We start from the raw sequence: 15,000 nt of genomic DNA, 5'->3' as shown, positions 1-15,000 counted from the left end.
AATGGGAAAACTTCCTTGGCAGAAAAAAAGAAGTGAAAAAAAAAATCACGTAACAAACTGAATTAATCTGCTGTATAGGGTTCAAGGCTAATGGCATTAAGTTAACCAACTATAGGAATACCATTGGATGAGAATGTAATGGATTTAATGACATCTTCGTTTGAAGATATAAACGAAAACGGTCAAATACATCTCTTGCACTGATGAGATATTAATTCTCATTCCCATGGAATAAAGTGTTTTGACTGAATTTGACTTTACTACCACAATAGGCACTGTTCATAGGAGTATCACTGATACGACTATAAAATGTCCAACAGAACTTTAATATAAATGCTTGCATGATAAGAAGTAAATATTTTTATCTCATTTTGATATACGTAATCAATATCATTGCTTTTCATTTTCAAAATTAATTTTGTCAGTGGTCTCACGAAGAAAGGAAAGAAACAAATATTGCTAATTCAATGACACACGAATTAAGTAACGAACATAGAGGTTGAAAGACTCCCATAAGTCAATATATATATATATATATATATATATATATATATATATATATATATATATATATATATATATATATATATATATATATTTTTTTTTTTTTTTTTTTAAATTTAATATACAGTATCTACAAAGATCCGAGATCATTAAACTAGTCACGGTACTAATTTTTAGGCATATGAGGGGGTAGGTGGCTTGTAGGAAGGCTGAGGAGGCCCATAGGAGGCCTTTGGGGTGGGGTACTGAGCCTCTCCCTCGTAGGTCACATCAGCCACGTAACCGGAGTCTCCGTTCACGTTGTAGGTCACCTTCTGCAGACGACCGTCGGGAAGAAGGACGTAGTAGGATCCCTGTGTGTGGTCGCCATCACGGGCTTCCTGGTGTCCGAAGTCGTTGCCAGATGCTGGGTCGTTGACGGCGTAGTTGAAGTCGTACTTTGCGGGTGCGTAAGAGGGAGTGGGAGCAGAATAGCCATAGGTAGGCGGGCTATCTGGACGGGCGATAGCGACGACCACAAGGGCGGCCAGTGCAAACACCTGCAGGGCAATAATGATTTGAAATCACATGTTATGATATACAGGTTAGGCATACACATACTGAAGAAAGGATTTTGTCAAAACGAATCTACAGTAAAACGAAGACTAACGAAGAGAAAAGAAAGAAAGAAAAAAACGAAAAGGAAATGAAACGGTGACCATGGAAAATAATTGATGAAAGTAACGGGATTGTGACAATGATACACTATTGTGTCTCGATGACCAGTTAGTCTATTTGTACCACTGCATTCCTAACAAGAAAATGAACTTTGTGATCACCTAGTTAATTTCATAAAATACAAACACATGCCTTGAATGCCATGTTGTCAGAATGAATCTGTGATGAGACTACAGGGAGGCTGACGGAAACAATGTGAACCCTTTCTTTTATACGAGTGTCTAAGAGTAACCACCCATGTTGTGACGTCATGATAGAATCCCAACAAGTTTACCTTGATTCTTCATCCGACCTTATTTACACATCCGATGATGTTACACTATTTCAATGACACCTTTGAAGGTATAGAAAGACATTATATAAAACTAAAGTCACAACTCGTTCTCAAATGTATATGTATGTTTGGTTCTTTACAGATAAATATATAATTCATTTAAATCACTCACACATACATATACAATATGAATATACGTGTATATATATCGTATAAATATAATATATTTATGTCTATATCTATATCTATCTATATATATGTATACACACATATGTGTGTATGTGTTTATGTAGATACGTATCAATGTCCACACAATTGAAATAAAAAATGTATATATGTATATATATGTACATATATACATACATGAATATGAATAAATATATACACATAAATAAATATATTTATACATATTGAGAACATGTATAATGAACAAAAACATACACACACGCATATATATACACACACATATATATGTGAGTGTGTGTGTGTATGTGTGTGTGTGTGTGTGTGTGTGTGTGTGTGTGTGTGTGTGTGTGTGTGTGTGTGTGTGTGTTTGTGTGTGTGTGTGTATGCATGTATGTATGTATGTGTGCATGTGTGTGTGTAAGTGATGGAAAGACATTTTTTCTACCTGAGAGTAATTTATTGTTGGTGATCGTATGGAAAGAAACATATCTAAACTATTCATAATGTATAAAACAACCAACCAAACACAAACATATCTATACACATATTCATAAACACGCGCGCGCGCACACACATACACATATTCATAAATAAATATATGTATATATATGTATGTATGTATGTATATGTATATATATATATATACGAATATACACATACGTAATGTATACTTATATGCATATTCTATTGTAAACATACATACGCATCCATTCAATTGTAAACTATGTATACAAATAAACAGCTTAAAATTCTAGCTCTTCTATGCTTCTCGTTGTATTTAAATGTATTTCTGTTTATATTGTCCATGTGTCATAATAACCAACACCCAATTATTATTATCATTATCATTATTACAGCTAGAGAACTTAAATTCATTCAAATAAGAGGTACTACAAGAACTACAACGATAATAGGACTAAACTGTGTTCATATAATGAAATATGCTGATAAAGAGGTACTATATGTGAAATTTATTATTTAGTATGTACTTTATGACTCAATAGTAATAGACATATTCCCATTAGTCTATATAAGTATTGGATAAGTATATATAGTCCGTACTCTAATAGGCACACATAAAAATGCTGGTAAACATATTAATAAGGTATATATATATATATATATATATATATATATATATATATATATATATATATATATATATATATATATATATATATATATATATATATATGCCTACACACACATATCCACACACACACATTTACTTACTAGTATATAAAAATCCGCACACGCGCAAATATATATATATATATATATATATATATATATATATATATATATATATATATATATATATATATATATATATATATATATACGCATAGGTCATGCAACTTGGTGCTATTGCTGTAGTATTAGTTGAAATCCAGCACCGATTTCTCATAGGGCATTAAGGAGTATTTAGACTGCTGAAGATTAAATCTGTGATTTAGTCTTTATTTTACACAATAAATACTTCCATTCATAACTAAGCATAGGAAGGGGTGGGTGGTTTGTAGGAGGGTTGAGGAGGCCCATAAGTGGCTTGTGGGTACTGGGCTTCACCCTCGTAGGTCACATCAGCCACGTAACCGGAGTCTCCGTTGACAGTGTAGGCGACCTTCTGCAGACGACCGTCGGGAAGGAGGACGTAGTAGGATCCCTGTGTGTGGTCGCCATCACGGGCTTCCTGGTGTCCGAAGTCGTTGCCAGATGGTGGGTCGTTGACGGCGTAGTTGAAGTCGTACTTTGCGGGTGCGTAAGAGGGAGTGGGAGCAGAGTAGCCATAGGTAGGCGGGCTATCTGGACGGGCGATGGCGACGACCACAAGGGCGGCCAGAACAAATGCCTGCCGAAAATTATATTAACGTGACCATATTGATGTATTAGCTTTAGATATGCAATTAATGATTTTAGAAACAATTGTAGTAAACGACTAATAATGTATAAACTTTATATTATTTCCAATACCATTCCGGAAAGTGGCCACGATAGGAATGATGGGAAGTTAGAAATTCTTTACCAGTCAACAAAAGCAAATAAAGCTTCACCTGGTGCGGGAGCGGAGCAACTTTACAAACAAAATGGATTTTTTTATGAAGTAGGTTCAGACATATGATCCATGATTTTAGAAATATCTACACTAAAAGACTGAAAACTATTTTAAACATACCTAATAATATGAATAAAACTCATACCGGAAAACAACAGCAAAAGATTGGTGAAGATTAAGAAATTCTAGTCAACAAAAGGAAATCAGAACAACGCCATTACTGACCTTTAGCACAACTTCTTTCCTTTTCAGATCAAAATATCGGCAACATATTTAAATTAAACAATGTTTGGATTAAGTTTTAAGCATTGTCTTTTCTCAACAATCAAAATGAGGCATATATTAAAAAAGAGATGAAAGTAAACATTTGAGTCATAAAGTGAAATGACAAATGATATGTGAATGACACTTTTACCTACCTTGAATACCATGTTGTCAGATGAGACTGCAGAGAGACTGAGGAATACGGCGAGAGTTCTTTCTTTTATACAAATGTTCAAGGAAAACCCCGCCCATATGATGACGTCAGGAAATATCCCCAAAAGTTAACTTTGTTTCTTTTTTGTGTTAATGTTAATTAAATCAAAAGGGCTTATCACAGCAAACCCTGAATTGTTATCATTATATTATATACATACATATATTTGTATAAATATATACATATGCACGTATATTCACACACACACATATATATGTACATTTATATATATATATATATATATATATATATATATATATATATATATATATATATATATATATATATATATATATATATGCACTGATGTATAATTATATACTTACATATTAACATACGTATCTATGTAATCATCTATATAATATATACTAATATATATATATATATATATATATATATATATATACTAATATATATATATATATATATATATATATATATATATATACTTATATATATATATATATATATATATATATATATATAGATATATATATATATATATATATATATACACACACACACACACACACACTTACATACACACATATAAAAAAACATGTGTTGATATTTACATATATATTTATAACTTTTTATCCATGTATAACATACACATTTCTCTCTCTCTTCACACACACACACACATGTGCATGCATATATATGTATATATATGTACATAATAGATATCTGTATATATGTATATATATACATACATACATACAGACTACGCATATGTATGTATATATAACCACCGTCACGCACTCGTACACACACACACACACACAAAGGAAATTTGGGCATTTTCTATGCCCTTTTTTTAATGATATTCGATAAACCTCAACACAGAATCAATATCTTCTCTAAGCAATATTGCCTACTGGTGAGGATACAATCTAAACTATGTTTATATGCATTAGCCACGCACGCATGTATGCACACACACACACACATATCTATAAATGTATATACATACATACACACACACATGCATATATATAAAATTTATATATAAACATGATATATAATCTCTCTCTCTCTCTCTCTCTCTCTCTCTCTCTCTCTCTCTCTCTCTCTCTCTCTCTATATATATATATATATATATATATATATATATATATATATATATATATACGAATGCATACACGAATTATATACATACATACATACATACATACATATATATATATATATGATTTAAATTTACAAACATACATACATATGTATAGATCAGCCTTTCCCAACCCTGGGGTCGCTAACACCTCAAAATATCAGACGTTGCTAGTTCTCAATTTTGAGATGTTTTTAGTATATACGTAGACACATATTGATTGAGAACTAACGGATAATTTTTTCTTACTTATTGCACAATGATTTAAATTGCAGTGAAAAAGAGAAATAAATAAATAAAGAATGAAATCCACCGAATTCTGATATAATTGTTACTAAAGAAAATATAATCGTAAATGTGAATTTTGTATATTGAATTATTAACATATTTACTGAATAATGCAAATATAATAATATGATATGATATAAGCCTATACACTTCAGAACAGACAGGGGTTGCGGTCATGTCTAGTGGTACATGATTGGGGTCGCCCAATATATATATATATATATATATATATATATATATATATATATATATATATATATATATATATATATATATATATATGTATATACATGTATATATATGTATATACATGTATGTATAGGCCTATATAGACACATTATTATGTGTGTCTAGAATGTGCATATAAATAAGTATAGGCCTATGTATATTATACATACACACATATACATACAAACGTATGAGAGTTTGCATACAGACATATGAATACAGATATATGTATAGGCCTTTATTTACTGTATAGGTTATGCAGCTTGGCATTACTGTAGCATTGAGCATTAAGGGGTATTTCAGATTACTGGAGATGGAATCTGTGATTTAGTCTTTATTATAGCAAATACTTCCATTAACAAATTTAAGCATAAGAATTGGTGGGTGGTTTGTAGGAGGGTTGAGGAGGCCCATAAGTGGCTTGTGGGTACTGGGCTTCACCCTCGTAGGTCACATCAGCCACGTAACCGGAGTCTCCGTTGACGGTGTAGGTGACCTTCTGCAGACGACCGTCGGGAAGAAGGACGTAGTAGGATCCCTGTGTGTGGTCGCCATCACGGGCTTCCTGGTGTCCGAAGTCGTTGCCAGATGCTGGGTCGTTGACGGCGTAGTTGAAGTCGTACTTGGCGGGTGCATAAGAGGGTGTGGGAGCAGAGTAGCCATAAGTAGGCGGGCTATCTGGACGGGCGATGGCGACGACCACAAGGGCGGCCAGTGCAAATACCTGCAGTGAATTCAAACAGTCAGTAATTATCTTATAGTAAGCAAGGGTTGCATGTACACATACCTGCAATATATCATCGCTTACGTAGAGTTTATCGTATTAGTGATATTTAAATGCCCGAAGGATTGTGGATATACATGCCTTGAACGCCATGTTGTGAGAATGGAACGAGTAAGACTGGTGAGGTCGGAAGGAGTCCTTTCCTTTATACTGAGGGATACTAAAGGCTCCGCCCTTACTGTTTCACCATCTCGTGCTTACCTTGACCTCTTTGGAGATCGAAAGCATCTCCTTCGCTGTCTTTTCACCAGAGAAAAATGTCAGGTATTCAGATTTTTTAAAAACTAATTAAAATCCTAAAAATAATAAATAACTGATACACAGAACAGAAATATCATGGCGTTAGATGGTGGGTCACATATATATGATCAATATCGCTTCTCTTCATATACAAGTATTCCCATTATCTTTATGAGAATGTTCATCAGGCGTTGTTCATATTTCTCGTGTTGTTGCGTCACTAGGTTTTCCCTCCGGTTGTTTCATGGAATAAGTTTCATTTTGATGGCGTGTGGTTAATTTTTGCATAAGCATTACTATGCCGGTGGAAAGTTAAATAGAGCAAATTGATTACTAAAACTTTCAAGCTGACCACACAAACTGAGATTTTAGTACTATAAGTTTTATACTTGTAAAAGATATAATATAAAAAGTATTATTTTAGACTGAGTAGAATACTAGTAAAAAGTATTCATTTATCTGTTTAATACTATGAATATACTATTGATTATACGAACAGTAAACGCTTTTAAGAGACAAAATAAATTACTTATATTCTTTTAAAAATCTAAAAGTAACACAAAGAAGATCGAATTTTAGTTTTATTCCCGGCATTAATGAACAATTCGAACTGATCTCATAAAAAGTCTTAAGCAGAGATTCCACTGACCCATTTTTTCCAGATCAAGGCTATGGATTACCTAAATAAAAAGCTTTTGTCAGCTAAACCCAAGTTTGCTGCTAGTACACATAATTTAACGTAAATTTAAAGGGTAGAGTATTATTGCTAAGGGACATTGCCGTCAGCACCATCAAGGTATATATGCAAGGCTTACTGGTAAATTCAATTATCTTAGAATATCTGTTATATGTGAAATATAAAGTTGTGAAAAGAAAGGTAAATTTAACAATTTTGGTCCATGCAGTAAATATGTATAGTAAATAGATACACGCCTAAACTATTAAAGGAGGGAAACCTTGTTTCAACCCATCATGGGGTGCAATAAAATAGTAGAAAGCTGCAAATGAGATCGGTGATTTGTCATGATTAGTGTTATTTGAACGTGTGCGGTAATTAATTTTCGTATATCCTAAACAAGTCCTTTTGGTAATACAGGAGAGACTGGTAATTGTAAGCGCGATAAGAACCAAACTGTTATTATTTTGATGACATGTTTCATTATTTTATTGGCCAGCTCTTTGTAAACACTCAATAATTCTGTAATAATTATAAACGTAAGACTGTAATTAATTGGTGAATTAATGATTGTAAACTTTCTTATTAAAGGTTGGGGTAATCTCTGCTTCCTTGGTGTCTAATAAGCAAATGCTGTCCACTACTAATCCGAGACCGCTATATTCAAAATGACCACATATTTCTATAAGGTTATTCTTTGGTAAGAAAAAATATCCTCCATTATGAATTATATAAATTACCCTCCAAAAACTTACGTTCTCAGCCTAGGGTGGATCAAGATATTTGGAGAGGGATATACATTACAGCTAAGCATTAGAAAGTGTTCTGTAATTAATAATATGTACATTATTTCTTCATAACTTTCGAATGAAAACACTATAAATTTTGAATCTATGCGTTTGATGCTACACAAGCTTAAGAGTTAGGCAAGGTATGTAAAAGTGTTATAGTTCTAGTTTGCTCATTTATTATGTAATATATACAAATATTCACGATCTATAAATATTCTTGGAGAACATGGACTATAACGATATATGGCTGATAATTATCCAAACATATTTTAAGCATATGATGGGGTGGGTGGCTTGTAGGATGGCTGAGGAGGACCATAGGAGGCCTGTGGGGTGGGGTACTGAGCCTCTCCCTCGTAGGTCACATCAGCCACGTAACCGGAGTCGCCGTTGACGGTGTAGGTGACCTTCTGCAGACGACCGTCGGGAAGAAGGACGTAGTAGGATCCCTGTGTGTGGTCGCCATCACGGGCTTCCTGGTGTCCGAAGTCGTTGCCAGATGGTGGGTCGTTGACGGCGTAGTTGAAGTCGTACTTTGCGGGTGCGTAAGAGGGAGTGGGAGCAGAGTAGCCATAGGCAGGTGGGCTATCTGGACGGGCGATGGCGACGACCACAAGGGCGGTCAGTGCGAATACCTGTAAAAAAATATTGATGTGATCATATTTATTTACTTGCTTCAAATAAAGTAATCCACTGATTCGTCTTTTTAGAAATATCTGCATTAAAAGACTAACTATTTTTTTAACATATCTAACAATATATGTATATGAACATACCACATCAGATCAGTATAAATTCAGAAATTCTTTACCACTCAAATACGTTAATTAGATCAGCGCCAGTACTGAATTTTAACACCATAAAGTACCATTTGAACATCTCTCCTTTTCAGATCAAATTCTCGACAATATATTTGAATATAAATAAGTTTAAGCATTGTCTATAAACAATGAAAAAGGCGTATCTTAAAAAAAAAGAAAGTAAATATTTGAATCGCAAAGTGAAATGACAGTGATGCGTCGAGAAAACGGGTACGTGCCTTGAATGCCATGGTGTCAGATGAGACTGCAAGGAGACTGAGGAATACGGCGAGAGTTCTTTCTTTTATACAAATGTTCAAGGAAAACCCCGCCCATGTGATGACGTCAGGAAATATTCCAAGATAACTTTGATTCTTCTTTCGAGCGACAGTTTCCCCTCCGGCTATATTACACAACTGTAAGATGCTAATGTCATGAACTCATCAATGTGTTACGCTGTACTGAACGTTCCACTGGTTAATTTATATGGAGACTATTTTATACGCTCTCTATATCACTTTCTAGATATACGGTTGCTAAGTCCATGGTAGGAAACGGCATTCCTGAGATTGGAGATCTAGAATGACCGACGTTGCAAGAAAGTGGACGACGGGCAGTAATTAAATATCTTGCACGACCATTGTGCGATGTGCTGCATGGTACTTCTGGAATGAATAACTGACTGGTGGTGATTGGTATTAAAATGGTAAGAACGACATAGTCAAAATGCAACTGATATATCATCATGCTTCATGATTTAACTGAAATACTATCAATGCTAATTGTAAGCAATTAGTAATCCTAATATTTTTAATTAACTAAGAATGCTAGCTTCATATGATTAGGAACTTCATTCTTAAGACTGAAGTACTCTGACTACTACTATGATCTTTTATTTACAAATATTATTTATTTATAATCCTAGACTATATTAATAAATGGCTACCCACAGCAGACTAGCTAGTCATTGGGAAGAATGACGTATGCTGGGTTAAGAATGACCCTTAAAGATGTACATAATTCACATTTTGATGCACAGTCATATAAATATCTTGATCTAATCTAGCCTGCCACAACAACCATGCTACTTATATATTACTAGACCCTGACGTTATAGGAAGACGTTATAGTTGAATAGCCTGGTTAGTGCCCTCAAAATCTGAATTTCAAACAAATGGAATTAGTTCATTGTAACACAACATGTCACGTAAGATAGCCGGATTCTCAGTCATTTATATTTGATATATATATTTTTGAAGCTAAACAACCAGTAGCACTTTTTGTGAATCAAAGACCAAGCTGCAACATGAAAAAAACAACAACAGTCATACAACAACACCTTTACTGTGATAACAACCGATACTGCAGATGCCATTAAAATATTACTGAGTTGGTTAGATGCAGGTGATATTATTATAATTATAATTATAATTATAATTATGAATTTCATTTTTATTTACTTATTGATTTACTATTATTATTATTATTGTTATTATTATTATTATTATTATTATTATTATTATTATTATTATTATTATTATTATTATTATTATTATTATCATTTCATAAATCCATCACCCTCAGCCTTCACTCGATCAAAATATTGGGAGAAGATTGTGTATAACACTCAGACTTTAGTTTGCATTATCTAATTCAGCTTATTTGTTTTTCTTTTCCAAACTTAACTTCAAGGAAATTATTTTGAATCAATGTTTTTGTCGACACAGACTTACGAGTCATGTAAAGAACGTAAGAGTGCAAGAGGTTTGGATAACTGATAAGTAATATTCTTTATCAACCAATATTCCTGGAGGACATGGAGTACAAAGAAACAAAAATTTATATCTGTCCTGGCTAACAGGTTTAAAGTGTAGGAGGGAGAGAGTGGTTTGTAGGAGGCCTTTGGGTGGGGACACTGAGCCTCTCCCTCGGAAGTGACACTCTACAGACGACCATAAAGAAGGACATCGTCGTCACGGTCTTCCTGATGTCCGGAGTCGTTACCAGAAGGTGGGTCGTTGACAGCGGCACTTGGTAATTAATTCCAATTCAAGATCTAATTCAGTTAAACAATGACTTCCTATATCAGAACAATTAGAGGTAAGTAATAAAAGTGCATACTTAGTAAATGATTTCATATAATTAGGTCTATATAGGAATTTCTAGATCGTGTCGACATAGGAAGGCTCAGAGGAGAAAGCAGTCCAGTACATATCCTAAGAACTGATTTCAAACTAAAAAACTATTTCACCGTTGTAGTCAGTGTCATTAAATATCCAACTGGATCCTCTGTCAATTATATTTACTCTGCCCTAGATCGTTTAAAGTCTTTTTAGACAAGTAAACAATATTATCTTGTTTAAATGACTGCCTTTTGTGAGAGTCGCATCTTTGGCCAGCGTATGAATATATTTTGCAAAGACACCTTAAATGTGTTGCTGAATTTGACGAGGCATTTTTTTCTCTTTATTAATCAAAGCCTTATTTTGTACTCTCCGCCTGGCGTAGATCAGGTTATTTGAAAAGGACAGTGCATTATCATTAGTCTATAGAAAGTATTTTAAGTTTGATTTACTTTATTTATTTATTATAACATAGTTTTTGTATTTATGCATTTGACGGTTTTGAGGTTTTGGAGTCATGCAAGGAATGAAAATGTTGGAGGTCAAGTCTGCTTTTTTAATAAGTAATGTATGGATATATACTAGTCAATAAATATTCATGGAGAACATGGAATATAAAGATACAAGATTTTTAATTGCCCTAGTTATCATACTTTATGCATAAGAGGGGGTGGGCGGCTTATAGGAAGGCTGAGGAGGCCCATAGGAAGCCTGTGGGGCGGGGTACTGAGCCTCTCCCTCGTAGGTCACTTCAGCCACGTAACCGGAGTCTCCGTTGACGGTGTAAGTGACCTTCTGCAGACGACCGTCGGGAAGAAGGACGTAGTAGGATCCCTGTGTGTGGTCGCCATCACGGGCTTCCTGGTGTCCGAAGTCGTTGCCAGATGCTGGGTCGTTGACGGCGTAGTTGAAGTCGTACTTTGCGGGTGCATAAGAGGGAGTGGGAGCAGAGTAGCCATAGGTAGGAGGGCTATCTGGACGAGCGATGGCGACGACCACAAGGGCGGCCAGTGCGAATACCTGCCGAAAGTTACGTTATTTATTGCATATCTAATAATGTATAAATATAGCTTGACTCTCATACCGGAAAGAGACTGCAACATATGTTTATTAGAAAAGCTCCCTTGCTTAACTTTAGCACTATCATCCTCTCCTTTTCAGAGCGAATATTCAGCCTAATATTTAGTTTGAACAATGTCTGGAGTTACAAGCATTGTTTCTTCTGGATAATCAAAAACAGACATAAAAAATAATGAAAGTAAATAATTGAGCCACGGAATGAAATAACCGTATTATTCTCAGTGATACGCGAATGACACACAAACACAAACCTTGAATGCCATGTTGTCTTGATGAGACTGCAGGGAGACTGACGAAGGCAGAAAGAGTTCTACCTTTTATACAAATGTCCAAGAAAAAACTCCACCCATGTGATGACGTCAGGAAATGCCGTCCCAGCAAGTTAACCTTGATTCTTTTTTCAAGTTTTCCCCTCTAGCGAAATTACAGAAAATGTAAAATGTAACTTTAGCGTAAAGAGCTACGTGGAAGTTTATTTATTTATTTATTCATTTTTTGTCAATGTTACTTTATCCTATGGGGATGTACATGGATCTATACGAATAAAGTATTGATAACGGAATCTACGTAAGTAGGTTTTCGTTTGCTAAGTTTAGGGGAGAAAGCTGCAAGCATCTGTAAATTTGAGACTTGGATTAACTGGTGTATGAAATTGGGCGGCATTTAGTACTATCGAATATTTTAAGCAGTCAACCATTAGATTTACGGTGTATTGCATGGTTATCCGGGAACGTCTGGGTGACTGGTGATCGTTATGAAATGGTGAATACGATATGATCGACGTGGTGGTTTCATGATTTTAGTGACTACGTACGTAATCAGTAATATATTTCTTAACATGATTACGAATGCTATTAGTACAGCGCTGTTAATTGACGACTGGGAACAATTTACCATGGAAGATTCATTGTGAACTTCATTCTTATAGGTTGGAGCAATCCCAGTGCTACCAGTTTTTAATTTGCTGATGAATTCTAATCCAAGACTGTACTCTTCAGTGGCTACCTATATCAAAGTAGCCAATCCTAGGTAGGAAAAGCATATGCTCGGTTATGGATTCCCCTTAAAGATATAGAGAACATTAATCACATTTTGATATATAGTCCTCCAAAAATCTTGACCTACTCCAACCTACAAAGACGAATTTGCTACTTACATATTTATTACCGGGTCGCGCCGATATGGGAAAGCTCCACATTGAGAATAGTACCCAATGTAGATGTTATCTTTGGTTTGAAGGACCACGTGGAAGATATGTATTCAGAACAATTAAAAGCAATCACTATTAACAGAATATGAACCTTTCAGACAGTGAACAGGAAGTTTGCAATGAACGCTATGGTGCATGAAGTAAAATTTGACGCTTACGGAAATTTTAATCCTTTGTTTCTTGAAGGTAAACATGAGTTTAGAATGTAATGTGGATGACATTTCTCGAATTTTCTTAGCATATTTACACAAACACATATTTCTACAGTATATATATGCGTATAAATACGTGTGTACACCCAGACACACACAAAAGCATCTGTATGTGTGCGTGTGTATAAATATATGTATATATATATTTACGTTTGTATAATCATATATTTATCTATCTATCTGTCTATCTATCTATATATTCATATACATGCACACATATATTTATACATTCATGTATGTCTGTATGAGTGTATATCAATAAAATTTGTGAATATATTTATAAACACAAGCACACATACATATGTATATAACTACATATAATATAACACATTATTATATACACGTATATACATATATATATTATTTATGTATATACATAATTAAATATATATGTCACAAACACACTGTGTGAATGTTTAGACCGTAGGGAGGACCTCTCTTAAGTATTATGAATTGTTTCAAGTGTTCTTCCAAAGTTTAAGGGTTGAGAATGAGAATTTATAATATTACACCTTAGTAGCCAAGCCAAGTTTAAAATTCTGATAACAGAAACATTCGCTTCTCTTAACTATGTCACTGATTTCAAACATGCTTAAATATAATATGCAACCTTACAAGACTTTTGATGGTAAAGGCCAAAACATTCTGTGGGAAGTGTTTCATTAAATTTATAACAATTTTCGCTCTGCTATACAACGTCCATCTTGTCTTTCACATATACTAAGTATATGTATATCTGCATACACACAATACACAGACATATGTATGTATGTAAACATGCATCATGCGCATTTTAGCGCGCTCATGGTAAAGTCGAGCAAATCTGTAGGTGTCTGGATATAGAGAATGAAAATGCAAGAAAATGTAAAATGTGCCTGTTTAATACAATATGTAACAAATATACAATCAATAGTTATATTCCCTTCACACATCTAAGCGTAGGAGGGGGTGGGTGGCTTGTAGGAAGGCTGAGGAGGTCCATAAGTGGCTTGTGGGGCGGGGTACTGAGCCTCTCCTTCGTAGGTGACATCAGCCACATAACCGGAGTCTCCGTTGACAGAGTAGGTGACCTTCTGCAGACGACCGTCGGGAAGAAGGACGTAGTAGGATCCCTGTGTGTGGTCGCCATCACGGGCTTCCTGGTGTCCGAAGTCGTTGGCAGATGCTGGGTCGTTGACGGCGTAGTTGAAGTCGTACTTTGCGGGTGCGTAAGAGGGAGTGGGAGCAGAGTAGCCATAGGTAGGC

At 34.6% G+C, this 15,000-nt stretch overlaps 6 protein-coding genes across 6 annotated transcripts in view; all 6 read right to left on the bottom strand.

The window, feature by feature from the left end:
- Positions 1-677: 677 nt before the first annotated feature.
- On the bottom strand, positions 678-1,473 carry LOC113817966 (cuticle protein 7-like). The gene is made up of 2 exons (XM_070121308.1): positions 1,348-1,473; positions 678-1,055 (listed from the first exon to the last, which is right to left on the bottom strand). Exons 1-2 carry the CDS (start codon positions 1,471-1,473, stop codon positions 678-680), a joined length of 504 nt encoding a protein of 167 aa, XP_069977409.1.
- Positions 1,474-3,120: 1,647 nt separating this feature from the next.
- On the bottom strand, positions 3,121-4,189 carry LOC113817960 (pro-resilin-like). The gene is made up of 2 exons (XM_027370075.2): positions 4,157-4,189; positions 3,121-3,533 (listed from the first exon to the last, which is right to left on the bottom strand). The coding sequence occupies exons 1-2, from the start codon at positions 4,166-4,168 to the stop codon at positions 3,174-3,176; spliced, it is 372 nt and encodes a 123-aa protein (XP_027225876.2). The 5' UTR covers positions 4,169-4,189; the 3' UTR covers positions 3,121-3,173.
- A 1,964-nt stretch (positions 4,190-6,153) lies between these two features.
- On the bottom strand, positions 6,154-6,736 carry LOC113817978 (pro-resilin-like). The gene is made up of 2 exons (XM_070120359.1): positions 6,705-6,736; positions 6,154-6,563 (listed from the first exon to the last, which is right to left on the bottom strand). The coding sequence occupies exons 1-2, from the start codon at positions 6,714-6,716 to the stop codon at positions 6,204-6,206; spliced, it is 372 nt and encodes a 123-aa protein (XP_069976460.1). The 5' UTR covers positions 6,717-6,736; the 3' UTR covers positions 6,154-6,203.
- Positions 6,737-8,489: 1,753 nt separating this feature from the next.
- LOC113817961 (pro-resilin-like) lies at positions 8,490-9,067 on the bottom strand. The gene has a single exon (XM_027370076.2). It carries the CDS (start codon positions 9,050-9,052, stop codon positions 8,600-8,602), a length of 453 nt encoding a protein of 150 aa, XP_027225877.2. The 5' UTR covers positions 9,053-9,067; the 3' UTR covers positions 8,490-8,599.
- Positions 9,068-11,795: 2,728 nt separating this feature from the next.
- On the bottom strand, positions 11,796-12,644 carry LOC113817977 (cuticle protein 19). The gene is made up of 2 exons (XM_070120305.1): positions 12,585-12,644; positions 11,796-12,273 (listed from the first exon to the last, which is right to left on the bottom strand). Exons 1-2 carry the CDS (start codon positions 12,594-12,596, stop codon positions 11,908-11,910), a joined length of 378 nt encoding a protein of 125 aa, XP_069976406.1. The 5' UTR covers positions 12,597-12,644; the 3' UTR covers positions 11,796-11,907.
- A 1,976-nt stretch (positions 12,645-14,620) lies between these two features.
- The window catches only part of LOC113808253 (cuticle protein 7-like), a 941-nt gene continuing 561 nt past the window's right edge, over positions 14,621-15,000 (bottom strand). The window contains exon 2 of the mRNA XM_070121307.1: positions 14,621-15,000. This exon is cut by the window's right edge and continues 116 nt beyond it. Within this exon, the coding sequence (XP_069977408.1) occupies positions 14,688-15,000 (313 nt within the window). The 3' untranslated portion in view covers positions 14,621-14,687.

This window comes from Penaeus vannamei, chromosome 4, assembly GCF_042767895.1.
Source record: "Penaeus vannamei isolate JL-2024 chromosome 4, ASM4276789v1, whole genome shotgun sequence".
In the NCBI taxonomy this organism is placed as follows: domain Eukaryota; kingdom Metazoa; phylum Arthropoda; class Malacostraca; order Decapoda; family Penaeidae; genus Penaeus; species Penaeus vannamei.
The sequence above is the reverse complement of the archived record's forward strand: the minus strand, read 5'-3'. Positions and strand labels throughout refer to the sequence as shown.